The 15350-nt window shown below is 46.7% G+C and overlaps 1 protein-coding gene across 1 annotated transcript in view; it reads right to left on the bottom strand.

Annotated features, from left to right (window-relative positions):
• Positions 1 to 9697, bottom strand: part of MEX3C (mex-3 RNA binding family member C) — a 15883-nt gene extending 6186 nt beyond the window's left edge. Inside the window, exon 1 of the mRNA XM_027668684.1 lies at positions 9112 to 9697. Coding sequence (XP_027524485.1) covers positions 9112 to 9697 — 586 coding nt within the window. The remainder of the gene's footprint in view (positions 1 to 9111) is intronic.
• Positions 9698 to 15350: the final 5653 nt, after the last annotated feature.

Here is a 15350-nt window from a genome sequence, read left to right as displayed (position 1 = left end):
CTGGCTCACTGGGGAGGTCCCAGATGATTGGAAGTTGGAGAATGTCACGCCAATCCACAAAAAGGGCTGGAAGGAGGACCCGGGAAACTACAGGCCCGTCAGCCTGCCCTCAGTGCCTGGCAAGGTTATGGAGCAGATCATCCTCAGTGCAATCACACAGCACCTACAGGATGGACAAGTGATCAGACCCAGCCAGCACGGGTTTAGGAAGGGCAGGTCCTGTCTGACCAACCTGATCTCCTTTTATGATCAGGTGACCCACCTGGTGGATGAGGGGAAGGCTGTGGATGTGGTCTACCTGGACTTCAGCAAGGCCTTTGACACCGTCTCCCACAGCATTCTCCTGAAAAAGCTGGCAGCCCACGGCTTGGACAGGGGCACTCTGTGCTGGGTTAAGAACTGGCTGGAGGGTCGGTCCCAGAGAGTGGTGGTGAACAGTGCTGCATCCAGTTGGTGGCCAGTCACTGGTGGTGTCCCTCAGGGGTCAGTGTTGGGCCCAGTTCTGTTTAATATATTTATTGATGATTTAGATGAGGGGATTGAGTCCATCATTAGCAAATATGCAGATGACACTAAGCTGGGGGGGAGTGTCGATCAGCTGGAAGGCAGGAGGGCTCTGCAGAGGGACCTGGATAGGTTAGTGAGTTGGGCTGATTCCAACAGGATGAGGTTCAACAAGGCCGAGTGCCGGGTCCTGCACTTTGGCCACAACAACCCCATGCAGTGCTACAGGTTGGGGACAAAGTGGCTGGAGAGCAGTCAGACAGAGAGGGACCTGGGAGTTTGGATTGACAAGAAACTGAACATGAGTCAGCAATGTGCCCAGGTGGCCAAGAAGGCCAATGGCATCCTGGCCTGTATCAGGAACAGTGTGGCCAACAGGACCAAGGAAGTGATTCTGCCCCTGTACTCAGTGCTGGTGAGGCCACACCTGGAATACTGTGTCCAGTTCTGGGCCCCTCAGTTCAGAAAGGACATTGAGGTGCTGGAGCAGGTCCAGAGAAGAGCAACAAGGCTGGTGAAGGGACTCAAGCACAAGTCCTATGAGGAGAGCCTGAGGGAGCTGGGGCTGTTCAGCCTGGAGAAGAGGAGGCTCAGGGGAGACCTCATCACTCTCTACAACTACCTGAAAGGAGGTTGTAGCCTGGTGGGGGTTGGTCTCTTTTCCCAGGCAACTATCAGCAAGACAAGAGGGCATGGTCTCAAGTTGTGCCAGGGGAGGTTTAGGTTAGTTATTAGAAAGAATTTCTTTACAGAGAGGGTGGTCAGACATTGGAATGGGCTGCCCAGGGAAGTAGTGGATTCTCCGTCCCTGGAGATTTTTAAGAAGAGACTGGATGTGGCACTTAGTGCCATGGTCTAGTAACCGTGGTGGTAGTGGATCAAGGGTTGGACTTGATGATCTCAAAGGTCCCTTCCAACCCAGCTGATTCTATGATTCTATGAAGTGTAGCAGCCACAACATCCACAGTCCTCACCCATCACACAGCAACAGCCAGCTCAGCCCTCACTCCCACTTTTACCTTTCATCATCACCAACAGGATGAGATACATCAAACCCAGTCTCAGGCCATTTACTCCATGAGAGAAACTCCCCAATGGGGAGCAGCTACATGGTCCCATCCACAGGATCGCGGTGCATCTGATGGGCAACAGCAGTAGAAGTTCCCTGTCCCCATGCAATCTCTTGCCCAGAAGAGGGAACGGACATAAAATAAGCAACTGAGAATCATCAAGGAAAGGCCACTCTTTCCTTTACAACATGGAGCTGAGCAATGGTGAGTTAGTGATACCCCAGATGGGGTTTTATTACATCTATTCACAAATTTACTTTTGTTTCTGTGAAAATGAGAATGAGGATTCAGATTTGTTGAGACAAATCAGGAACCCCAAACAGTCTGTAGTGTTGAATTGTATAATATTGGTTGCTGAATGACACTGCTACTGTATGCCATAACTACCATGGACAATGAGTATGGACTGCTCCAGATACACCAGTCATGAGCTCCTGATGCAGCTTGCAACCAGTCAACAGCACACCAGCCCTCCTGCCCTGGAAGACATCTAGGATGGATAGAACCTACAGTCATGGACTAAACAAACTCAAAAGACACCTTGGAGGGATGGCCATTGACTATGCAAGCAATACCTGTGCTTGTGTGTGTGTGGGAAGCAAGCAGTCAGGGTATTGTCAGGCTCTGTGTGGTGAGCAATCACCTGTGAATCGTTTACCTCTTATACACTTATTAATATTGTTGCTGTTTGTTTTCTTATCTCACTGCTGTTTCCAGTAAATTGTTCTTATCTCAACCCACGATCTTTAGTTTTTTGTGCCTCCAATTCTCCTCTCCAGTCAACCACAAGGGGAGGGGGGAGTGATCAAGCAGAATGTGGTTTGGAGGGTTTTCAGTGAGAACACTTAGTTGGGGAATACCATTCCTAAACCACAACAGTGCACCAGGTACTGCAGCCACACAGGCTCAGGCTTGCCTACGTACCAGGACAGAGATCTCTATGTACCTGGAGATCTCGAGTACTTTAACCAAGAGCCAAGCAATCACAGTCAACGATTCTGGGCTGTGCTAGATCAAAGGAAGCAGGACTTTGTTTGACCCTATTGGTGCCAAGCTAACAGGTGGAAAAAGAGGGCAGCTATAAGAATCTCTGATGATGTCGAAAAAGCTTCCCAAGAGAAGGCTGCTCAAAAGCTCTCAAGGATATTTCCCTCTTCTGAAAAACAAAAGCCTTGGTTCAAGAACCATGTAGAAACTCTTTATTAAAGATTTCTTAGGAATGTATCAATTTATCAATTGAGATATATATATATCAATCTAGTACAAAATTAAGTAGTCAGCCTACACACTGTTTCCCTCTATGTGTCAGGCCAGGACACTATCAAATCAGTCATCTCACAGGCAGAAGAGTACTCCAATTCTCAAGACAGATGGCAACTCAGTAAACAAGTTACATGCAGCAAAAAAGCCAGAGGGCAGCAACTTGTACTATTAATTACTTGCACTACTGCAGCACCAGGACTAAGGTAGCAGCTGCTGAGGAAGGTACAGTAGTAGAAAAGCAAGTTATAAGAGGGAGTACATCCAACAGATAACTACAGGGAAAAAAAAGTTGTCTTCGTTAAGAACATTGATCTAGTGAATGAAACAAATTAGTGTGAGCAACAGTGTTGGTAAAGCTGACCTGCACAAGGATAATAAAAAGCAACACCATTCATGCCATGCAGCAGATAGTCAATAAAGGAAGACTGCAAAAAACTATGCAAATCTTCACCTACACCAAACCCTTAATTCAAAAATGCTGCTAGACCTGCGTTTTTATACACAAAATCCCACAGTATGTTGTCCAAGGTAAAATGAACTAGAAGGTAAAAAGTAACAGATACTGTGTCTTTGTTCAAAGGAGAAACAGAGAACCTGATGCAGACCACAGAACTACTGACTCACACCAGTGAAGGAAACTGAGATCTGATCAGATGCTGACAAAATCTCGTGCACTTAAAGGAATACCCGAAAGAGAGAAAAGGAAGACATTCTTAAGGAGTAAGTGAAATTGGAAACAAATGCTTTTTGGCCTTTTCTTTTGATTAAATAAAAATGTACTAGAGCTCAGCAGCATTTTTTTGTTACAGGAAGTTTGCAACCTTATCCTTGTTAAATTTTTTGCCTGCAATGGGAAATTGGCCCTGTGAGGTAGAGGTATTGCATCAAAACAAAATTTAAGATCTTTGAGATATCCAACATTCTGTTCTAAACAAAGTTTCTCTTCCAGAAATTCAGACCACAGTGTACTAGAAGAGAGGGTAACAGAGGCTAAGACACAACATCTGCTGACTTTACTAACAGCTTAAAAGAATTCACCACTGTTCTCTCATGCCAGACAGGTTAATCCAGTGTAGTTCGGAAGCACATTAATCAAGATTTCTATGTGTATGTTATAAACTTAAAAAAGGAAGCCATACTCTTTTATAACACAGCAATTTTACAAGAAAAACAAAAGGACCAAATGATTAGAAATTGGTATTTTACCTTGCAAGATTTTTGTTTTAAATTTCAGCTTCATTAAAAAAAAAACAAACCAAACTTACTTATGATGTATTCACACATTAAAATCTACAGAATTTCTGGCAGACTACACAGTCTCCCGTGTGCACTGCATTTGGTGTGCTTCCCACCCAACAAGCCAGACAAGAGCAGTGTTTATGAGCGAGGATTTACGATCCCAGCTGGAAAACCTGCACCTTTCTAACACACTTTGCAACTTGTGTTGGATCTTTGTATAGCACAAATGACAAATAGCATAACTGAAATAATGTTTGTTACACAGTACCAGAGCAATAGGCCACTGAAAATTCAGCAGTAATTTCAGACTGTACCAGGCCACAGTATGCCCACGTTTCAGTTCCTGGAGTTCCAGGCTCTAAAAATGTCAATACTTCAACTACTCAGAAAAATAGCTTTTCAACAGAAAAACAAATGGCTCAATTTTTCTTTCAGTCTTTAGAACAAGCCATTTAATATAGCATTTAATAACCTGCTTGTTACAGAAGATAAAAAAAAATTTTCTGAAGTGTAACTGCCTTTTTCACTTAAAATAAGTTAGTTGAACCTGTGGTCTTTATTGTCTGTGGCAATCAGCTGACACTGAGATACATGACAACTTCAGTCAAATTAAACTTATCCATGAGAGTGGAAATCTTAAGCATCCAGTTTTTTAAAAAAACAAACACATGCAATTCAGGCTAGTTAGTTATGCTTATGCTGACTACTCCTTACAGGTAATTAATAACCAATCAAGGCTATAAGTATTGTCAGTAATTCAGTAATATTATCATCACAACACATTGAGACATAAAACCAGATATCCACTATTTTTGAAAGTACTATAATTATCCTACCATGGGATATCTATGTACTGTACTTAGCTAATACAAGTATTTGTTCTAGGATTGTTTTAGCACTTTTCCACTATCTGAGAATGATAGCTATTGTTTTTATTTGGTTGTTCAACTATGCTAGATAGTTATCAGCTACCAACTTATCAGAATTATGTTTTTGTTTTAATTTACAGGACTATTTTAAGCAAAGTAATATTTTTCTCAAGAGCCCACATTCAAAAACAAAGAACAAAAAGGAGTCCACGATCATTAAATCTGCATTAAAGTGTTGCTTTAGAGTTAAGTAGCTCCCGACTCTAGTGATATTTTAGGGAGAAAAAACATTGTCAACCTCATCGAGGATATAAACACTTGGAAAATAACATTACTTGGATAGCCAAAATACTGGAATGCATTAGCAAATATATTCCAGCAATCACTATCTGAAGACAGTCAATAAACTCAGGGATACAGCATCTCTACAGGACAGACTTTTGTCCCTTCCAGCATCTTTCAGGTTTTCTGTTAATTTCTTCAGACACCATCCCTCTTTTTGCATTATTCAAAAGAGATTTTAGTGTTTAAACGTCTTATTTTAAGTGTAAAGAAGGTAGCAGGGGGCACTGAAGACTCACCATCACCAATTTTACATAGAGGAAACAGTTTTCAGGTGATCCACAGCAGATTTTTGCAAGTCCTTCACATGATTTAGAGATTAAAACAAAACCTTCCAAATTAGATCTCCAGAAGTTGGGGTTTTTTTTAAGTCTGGATACATGCTTATTTAATTTTGGGTATATGCCCTATGCCAGCTTTTCCCATGCAAACAAGGTCATGTCCTCGGCGACACAGCTTTCTTGCTACCACTTCTCAAGAGCACTTTCTCCAACTTTATGTTTCTAAACCAATGCAACTTTGTGCATGCAGGATTTTCAGCTGCTCACAGCAAAGGAAGTAACTTTTCTGATCAGCATGATGACTGGCCAACTTAGCAAAGGTTGGATTCAACAGCTAGTTCAAATTCATACAGGAAGTCTGTACAATGCCATGAATGCAATCTAGTTTTCCTGGCTCCCAGTCACATGCCTTTACAAGAATAAAAGGATACAAATATCTTTTCCTTTGTTGTTCACCTTTGAGATTCTTCCACCTCAAAGACTACAAAGAAATATATTACACTACCCTAACCAGTGTCTGTCAGCTTCATTTTTTGGGGGGGGAGCAAGGGGAATAAGAAAAGGTTGAGAACATTTAAGATTAAAAAAAAAAAAAGGCAACAAAAAAAGGCACAAAAACCTGCCAGGTTTCAGAAATATTACATGACTTCTTTTTTTAAGGAGGAACGCTTAACTATTCATTAAAATCTTAAGTCTTTTCCAGTGATGTAAATGCTTCCAGCAGCAAGACACTGAACTACTGTCACAGTAACCCAAGCAGCCTCTAACATAGCTTCAACCATCAACCACAGGGCACATTTCAAGCATTCCACACCTTCTATAGCTGCAACATCACACATCTATGCACAGCTACCAGCACAAATTTGGGAAGCACAGCTGCCCACATGAGAACCTGGGTTGCATCAAAAGAAGCATGCCCAGAAGGTCAAGGGAGGCGATTCTCCCCTTCTACTCTGCCCTTGTGAGACCCCTACTTGGAGTACTACGTCCAGCTCTGGGGTACACAGCACAAGAAAGACATGGACCTGTTAGAGAGGGTCCATAGGAGGGCCATGAAGGTGATCAGAGGATTGGAGCACCTCTCCTATGAAGACAGGCTGAGAGACCTGGAGTTGTCCAGCATGGAGAAGGCTTCAGAGAGACCTCATTGCAGCCTTCCAGTACCTAAAGGGGGCTTATAAAAAGGAAGGAGAGGGGTTTTTTATACAGATAGAGACAGGACAAGGGGCAATGGTTTTAAACTGAAAGAGGGCAGGTTTAGATTAGATGTGAGGAAAAAAACCTTTACTCAAAGGGTGGTGAAGCACTGGAACAGGTTGCTCAGGGAAGTTGTGGATGCCCCATCCCTCGAAGTGTTAAAGGCCAGGTTGGATGGGGCTTTGAGCAAACTGGTGTAGTGGAAGGTGTCCCAGCCTACGGCAAGGGGGTTGGAACTAGATGAACTTTAAGGTCCCTTCCAACTCAGACCATTCTGTGATTCTACAATGTAACCAGCTGGTTACGATGTGTGCTAGGAAGAGAATATGCAGCATCTTCATTTTTAGAGAGCAGAACAATCTGTGAAGGATGCAGCTCCAATCAGCCTTGCTCAAGGCAGACCAAGCTGCACTACAGCTGACAACATTTTGTGGGCTAGAGCAGACACATGCAAAGCAAGTGGATGAGAGAGCAAGAGCCTCTAACTCATGCAATGAGCCAGCACAGTTCTGGTCCACAAAAGGAGATGCAAGGACTAGTATTTCTAAGATATTTAACAAATATTTAGTGAAACTAATACAACTTACATAAGGCAGTCTCTAAGCATAAGTCTCCCTTGAATGAGAATTTTGAAGAGCCTCCTTGCACAAAGCTTTCATGCAAGTAAGTTTGGTAACAATTTTTTTTAGTTCTCCCTCCACTCTTTCCTCTTTTGTAGCCTTAATTCTTTGTATTATACAATCCCTCCCCACTGAGGCTAAATATTTTATCACAAGCCAAACAACGTGACATCAGATAAGAAATAAAAGCAGAAGCAGCAAATGAACTCCTTGGGAACAATGATCCTATTTTTATGCAAACACCGTTATCTTCTTTTTAAGTGACTCAAGGTACCTAAAAAATATACTACAGAGAACAATCCTGATCTGGTGGAGAATAAACACGGCAGCCTAATCAGTCCTTGAAACCCAGTAGTTTGTATTTCTCCTTTAGAGGACTATAGCAATCGCTGTTTCCATTTCTGTTTTCCACCCCCTACTCCTCTGCCTGCCATCCCCAATGACACATGAATAGTCTTAAGACATTCAAACACCATTTATTGGGAAAGACATTTTCTGCTTGAACAGAACAAACTTGTCTGCATCAGAGGAAGCTACCTGCAAATTTCTGCAGCAAGCCTTTCATTCTCCTTTGACATGTACAACAAAACCCCCACCCTTAACTGCTCAAAATCTAAAATAAAAGTAGGAGAAAACAAGTCTGTCTAAGCATTGGCGCTTGGTGGGCCTTTCTTTAGTACATTGGTTTAGACCAATTTTACCATTTTTTCCATATTCAATGGAAAAAAAACCAACCAAATGCCACATTGATGTAGAGAGACCAGGCAGCATAACTGATGAGCTCTGATAACTCATTATCAGAGCCCATCAGCAAACGAGACATACCACCCCCTAACCATTAAAGAATAACATAGAAAGGGAAGAGGAAGAGAGTGGCAACTTCATTGTCTGCATTTCCACACCTACACTTAACACTGCTCAGTGCTTCTCTTGATATATAAAAAGGGCTTTTACAATTAGGTTCACCACCAGAAAGCTAGTGCAAAACATCATTTAACTCCTCCAAGCACCATTCCCATGAGAGCACATGAAAGGCCAACAATGAACATGACATCACTGATATGACTGCATACTAATGGTGTAATAGAGACCCACGGAGTGTAGCAACAGCAATCAACAGGAAGCCACAACCTGAGCAGAAAGACAAGGGCTTTCACACAGAGGAGGGCTACACATGGCTCCTTTCTCCATCTCACTGGTTCCTCAGGTCCCACTTTGTCTCGGTGCGTGCCATGGAAAGCTGTAGGAACAGTACCAGCCCATACCCTGCTCCCCAAGGAAAATTAAAGTCCTTCACCCAAAAGTCTTTGTAAAACACAGTCCAAAGTTCCTACAGTGAAAGGCAGCTTCTCACTAAAGACCACGAGCCGAGTGTCATTGAAGAGCAAGGCCTGTGCCAACACCTACCTGTACGTGGCCAGGCTATACACTGCATTTGACAGCTCGAATTAACAATAACCGAAGGTCTGAGCTAACCCAGTTCTTGCCCTTGCCTTCTCAAGCAGGGCTAGCCTGGTGCCAGCATCCTGTCCCCCATGGGGAAGCCGGGGTCTGGGAGGGAGAGTTCCACCCTAGGGGGCACGAAGCTGCTACCGAGGCAAGGGGCTCCTGCAGCTGGCCCCGAAGGGGCACACCCCAAGAGTGTGTGGGGAGAGGCCTGCCACGAACCCCGGGGAAGGACAGCAGGTCCAGGCCGCCCCACACCCCCATCAGGTCCCCCACTTACCCTGGCGGCCCACGATCTCGGCCACATGCTCAGAGCTGGGCACGGGCACGCACTCGGTGGTGTTGACGCTCTTTCGGCGAAGTAGCGCCGTCTGCTCGCCGCTGAGACCCACTGCGCCGCCGCCGTCGTAAGCGTGGGACATCACTGCCGCCATCGTGCCCTGAGGATCGTGCGGCCCCACCAGTGCCTCCTGTGCATCGAAGGCGGGCGAGAGCAGGACGGAGCCCAGCGCCGGCAGCAGCGGGAGTGACTGGGAGGACGAGGAAGACGAGGAGAGCAGCAGCAGCGCGGCCAGGTGGTCCTCATCGTCCTCGTCCTCCTCCAGCTCCAGGTCTCCCTCGTCCCCCGCCGCCGCCTCCCCCGCCCCGCCAGGCCTCGGCTCCCCAGGGAGGTCGGGCGGCGGCGCCAAGCCCGCCCGCCACTGGGCCACCCCCCCCACCCCGCTGCCTCTGGCGGGCAGGCCGTGGTCGTGGACGCCGAGGCCGGAGAGGCGCTGCTGGAGCAGCGGCAGCAGGGGGGGGGGGAGGCGCAGCGGCTCGGCGGGTTCGGCGGCGCGGGAGGCCGCAGCGGCGCTGCTACTCGGCATGGCGGGGGAGGTACTGCGGGCCAGGGCCTAGCGGCACGGAGCCGCCATGCCGTAGTGGGCACGGCCCGGACGCCAGGGCCGCGCTCTCAGCGAGCCTTTAGCCCCATGACGCTCCCCTCAGCGGGGCTGGCGGCGGAAGGGGAAAGGGGAGCAGCAGCGAGGAGGCGGAGGAGATGTCACAGCCCCTCCCCACGCTCGCCGACGCGCTATTGAGCAGCAGAGCCGGTTCCTGGGCGGGACTGGGGGTGGGCGAGGCCTGCGGGGTGTGGGGAGGGGGAGGGCCTGCCTTCGGCCCCACCGCCTCAGCGCTTCGGGGAACCCTGGGACAGCGGGGCGCTGTGACTTAAGACGACCTTACTCACACACCCCGCTGAGAGAGGGCGAGCCCCAGAACAGACAAAAATAAACCCCAAAACCCTCTGATGGACGCGGTACCCTCTTTCCCCTCATACCTTGTTGTGTGTTTCCCCGCTGAGGTGAAGGCTCCGTGCTGCGCTAGTTAGTTGTGCAGTTTTTCATATCAGCCCCTCAGTGTGTGTATGTTCCAGTCACAGGTTAAAATTGTCAGGTGAAATGTGAAGAAGGTTGTTTGAAAATGTGATTACACTGTCGTGGAGTCAGAAATTAACAAGGACTGTGTGACTGAAGTGAAATGATGAACAGGGAGTGAAGTCCACTAGGTCCTGTTTCATGTGCTGGGGGAGAGAGCCCAGGGAGAGACACAGAGCAGAGGGGGGCTGGAGAAAGACTGATGTGCTGGAGTGTGTCCAAATAAGAACAACAGAGCTGGGGAAGGGGCTGGAGCACAAGTCTGATGAGGATCAGCTGAGGGAGCTGGGGTTGTTTAGCCTGGAGAAAAGGAGGCTCAGGGGGACCTTATCACTCTCTACAACTACCCAAAAGGAGGTTGTAGCAAGGATGGGGTTGCTTTCTTCTCCCAAGTAACAAGCGACAGGACAAGGGAAAATGGCCTCAAGCTGTGCTGGGGAGGTTTAGATTGGATATTAGGCAAAATTTCTTAATCTAAAGGGTTGTCAAGTACTGGAACAGGCTGCCCAGGGCAGTGGTAGAGTCACCATCCCTGGAGGGATTTAAAAGATGTGTAGATGTAGTGCTTAGGGACATGTTTTAGTGGTGGGCTTGGCAGTGCTGGGTTAATGGTTGGACTTGATGATCTTAGAGGGCTTTACCAACCTTAACGATTCTATGATTCTATGGCCCTCCACCAAAACAGACTAGAAAATGGTCTTCGACAGTGTCCTTGAGGACTAGTGCAAGTGGACCACAGTTTTCTTGATATAGACAAGGAAAGCCATGTGCAAATGGTTGAAGTATGGACATTGGAGCAATAACTGGGGTTGTGTAGCTGCTCCCTGAAGATGTCATGCTGAGAAAAGATTCTGAAGAAAAGTCCAAGTCTAGGTTAGAGATGCCAGCATCATTCCCAGTACTGGTAAAGGGAGATGTCGGGGTAGGAGCATGGGCTGGCAGAGATGAAAAGTCTGTATTCACCATGTAGCTATGAGCTGGCAGACAACCATGAGATGCGAGAGGGACAGCAAATCTTTAGCTGGGGTAGAAAGGCAGAGGTTTGCAGTCGAAGGATCATCATCTGCAAGGGAAGGGGAGATTTCCAAGAGAAGAGCACAATTTGCTGTGCCACAGGTGGCTCATGGGTCTAAGAGAAGGAGGATGAGTCTGGCAAGCATGGCAGAGCCCATAGAGTGCTGAGGTGGAAGACTTTTGAAAAGAAATGAGGTCTGAACCAGAGAAAAAGCTCTCCAGACAGTGGCAGTTGGACTCAGCACATATTGTTCTCAGCAGCCAGATGTCCATGTCACTGCAATCACCAGGAGTGTTAATTGGTACCTGGGTGGATGGTGCTTGCAGTGAGACTGAAGTCCAAATTGCCTTGCTGTGACCATTCCATCAATGGGAGCCGACATTTGTCCTATGTCCTCCTTCCAGGTCAGAGCCCAGCCGAGCTCCTGGACCTTCATGGAGATGCTCTCTAGGTCACTGTGCTGGGGCCACAGCACCCACACTGGGCTCCAGATGAATAGGGATCTTCATTTCCTCTTTTCATTAGTAAATAGATAAATGAACACAATAGTTGCTATATCTACTTATGGAAAATAATCGTAAAAACAAGGATTAGATACTTGCCTGATGGAGACTGTAGTCAAGGCAAAAAGCATTCTTAGAAACATTTTTTGAGCAATGGGGACTGAAAACATCATTCCCACCTTGAGTCAGAAGTAATAGCCAAAAACCCTGGATGCAGTGAGAGAGGTTTTTACTCCCCCTGCTCACATTTGCTCCATTAGCTGACTCAAATGCTCAGTAAAGACTTTGCTGACACCACTGTTAGGCTTCAGATTGTATTTCAAAATCGTTACGAATAACCAAAGCTCTTGGTTATTTTGAAAACCTCCAGTAACCTTTTCCCCTTGTATATCTTTGTTTCCAAGTGTAAATTACTGGAATTATAAATGCAACTTCATGGAATCGCCTATACTGGACTGATGTAATTGTCTTGAAATAATTAAAAAATTGTTAATTATGATAAGAAGGCGTTCTTGTGCTATGAGAAAGGTGAAAGCAGGGTTGAGGAAGAAAGACCATAGAGAGATTGCTGCAGGGATGAATCCTCCACAGGCTGATGATAAGGTTCACACAGGCTTTTATGTTCTTTTTTCCCCCTTTCTTAATAAAATCGGATGTAGAGAAAGACTTAGTTGGACCATTATAATGTGTGGAACATGTTGTGCAATGCCGCCACTTACTCTTTTCTTAATAAGTCCCACTCAAATTCAAATACTTCCCTCTTCTATTTTGTTATAGTTTAATTTGGTGCTCTGTAGCATTCATTTTTAAATCTAAAATCAGGCTCCATGGGCATTCTTCCACTTGTACTTACGCACAAGTGTTTGCAGGTGTAGGGTTGTGGGTTTGGGGGTACATCCAGCCTTGGGTGACCTGCTGTCCCAGGGTAACCTCGTGGCTGGAGCCTGAGACTTCTCTTCTGTGCCACATAAAATCATCCATTCCTGCTGTTGTCTGCTCTAGATTACTTCAGATTTAATAAAATGTATTTGTGAAGCAGAGAGGTAATATAAAAGGAAGGAAATAGTGAAATAAATGTGGGTTTCTTATGTTTCTCTCAGTGGGAAGGGCAGGGGTTTCAGGTACATGTGAGCAGAAGAACTTGGTAGTTCAGCTTGCCTTGAGCTGCAGATCTCAAAGCATGAGACCAGCTCAGACCAGCTGCCCTGCAAGGCCTAATCAGCTGACCAGGGGGTGAAGCCGAGGTCCTTGCCGGGAGATTTAAACTGCTCCAGGGAGCACAAGCAACTTGGAGCTCTGCAAGCAGCCAAACAGGCATGGCATGGCATGGCAGTTTGAGCAGGAAGGGCACAGCCACCCTCCCAGCTCTCTCTGGTGGCCTGTGAGGTAGGTATGTGGCTGTGGGTATTTCTTTTTCTTTTTAAATTTTTTTTTTCCCGTGACTCAACTAGACCCAGCAATGGTTTCCAAACGAGCGAAAGTCATTGCTGCTGCTATCAGGAGGAGTGTGTTAACCCAGACAGAACCCCCCAAGAAGGATGCAGCTGTCCAGGTCACTGGCTGCACAGAGTATCTGAGACTGGTGTTAGTACCAGAGGACAGTGTGAGAAATGCCTGCGTACAATGCAAGCAGGTGAATGATTTGCTGTGCTTAGTGGCAGAGCTCAAGGAAGAAGTGGAGATGCTAAGAAGTATTAGGGAGAGTGAAAGGGAAGTAGACTGGTGGAGTCATACCTTTTCGACCCTAGAAGAAGTCCAGCAGGAGATGGTGAAGCCCTGCCCCTCCTGCCATCAGGCAGATGGAGCAAACCAAGTAGATGGGGAGAATGGAAACAGGTCCCCGATAAAAGAGGTAAAAGAATCCCCTCCCAACCCCCATCACCTCCCACGGTGCCCTTAAAGAACAGGTATGAGGCCCTGGACCTAGGGAGTCAGGCAGAGGGCAGTCAAGAAGAGGATCTGTCTGGAGAGTCTCCCGGTTGCACCCCGTCTACCAGATGGATTACAACTACAGCTATAAAAAAAAAGGTAGTTGTAGTCAGTGACTCTCTTCTGAGGGGAACTGAAGGCCCTATATGTTGACCAGGCCCATCCCACAGGGAAGTCTGCTACCTTCCCGGGGCCCAGGTGAGGGATATTCGTAGGAGTCTCCCTGAGCTAATTTGGCCCTCAGATTACTATCCACTGTTAGTAGTCCAGGCTGGCAGCAATGACATTAATGGAAGAAGTACCAGGCTAATTAAAAAGGATTTCAAGGTGCTGGGGTCAGTTAGTTAATGGGACAGGAGCACAGGTGGTGTCTGCCTCAGTTCCTGCAGGAGCAGGGATGAATGAGGAGTAGGAAAACCCATCTTATCAATAGGTGGCTAAAAGATTGGTGCCACCAGCAGAATTTGGTTTTTTTTGACTATGGGGCAAATTCTATGGTACCTAGCCTGCTAGAGCCAGATAGGCTTCATCTATCTAGCAAGGGCAAAAGAACTCTAGCCCATAAGTTGTCAGGGATGATCAGAAGGGCTTTAAACTAGGTTTGAAGGGGGAAGGGGTTGAAACCAGGCTCTCCAGAGAGGAGCCTAAGGGTGTAAAGCCAGAATTAGAAGTGAAATCAGCAGCCCATCTGAAGTGCATGTACACCAATGCGTGCAGCGTGGGTAACAAACGAGGAGCTGGAAGCCATCATGCAGCAGGAAAGCTATGATATAGTCGCTATCACGGAAACGTGGTGGGATGACTTGCATGACTGGAGTGCTACCATGGGTGGCTTCAAGCTCTTCAGAAGGGACAGGCAGGGTAGGAGAGGTGGAGGGGTGGCTCTATATGTTAGAGAGTCTCTTGACTCTGTAAAGTTGAAGTCAGTAACAATAAGGTTGAGTGCCTGTGGATCAGAATCAGGGGGAAGGCCAACAAGGCTGACATCCTGGTGGGAGTCTGTTACAGACCACCCAATCAGGATGATGAGGGTGATGAATTGTTCTACAAGCAGCTGGTGGAGGTCTCAAAATCGCCAGCCCTTGTTCTCGTGGGTGACTTTAACCTGCCAGATGTCTGCTGGTAACTCCACACAGCAGAGAAGAGGCAGTCTAAGAGATTCCTAGAGCATATAGAGGATAATTTCCTACTCCAGCTGGTAAATGAGCCTGCCAGGGATGGGGCCCCGCTGGACCTTCTGTTCACAGAGAGGGGCTGGTGGGTGATGTGGTGGTCGGAGGCCATCTGGGGCACAGTGACCATGAAATAATGGAGTTTTCAATACTCAGGGACACAAAGAGGGCCATCAATAAAACTTCTACCCTGGACTTGCACAGGGCAGATTTCGGCCTACTCAGAAGACTCGTTCAGAGGGTACCTTGGGAAACAGCCCTTGAAAACAAAGGGGTCCAGAAGGGATGGACATGCTTCAGGGACACACAGGAGCAGGCTGACCCAGTGTACCAAAAGGCAAGCTGGCGGGGAAGACGACCGGTCTGGCTGAACGGGGAGATTTTGAAGGAAATTGTGGCAAGGAATTATGGGAGTTGTAGTTTTTTGGGTTCTCACGCATGCTCAATCAATACTTGATTGTCATTGGTTGGAAGATCATGTGACA

This window comes from Corapipo altera, unplaced genomic scaffold (genome assembly GCF_003945725.1).
Source record: "Corapipo altera isolate COAL_440 unplaced genomic scaffold, ASM394572v1 60960, whole genome shotgun sequence".
NCBI classification, from domain to species: domain Eukaryota; kingdom Metazoa; phylum Chordata; class Aves; order Passeriformes; family Pipridae; genus Corapipo; species Corapipo altera.
The sequence above is the reverse complement of the archived record's forward strand: the minus strand, read 5'-3'. Positions and strand labels throughout refer to the sequence as shown.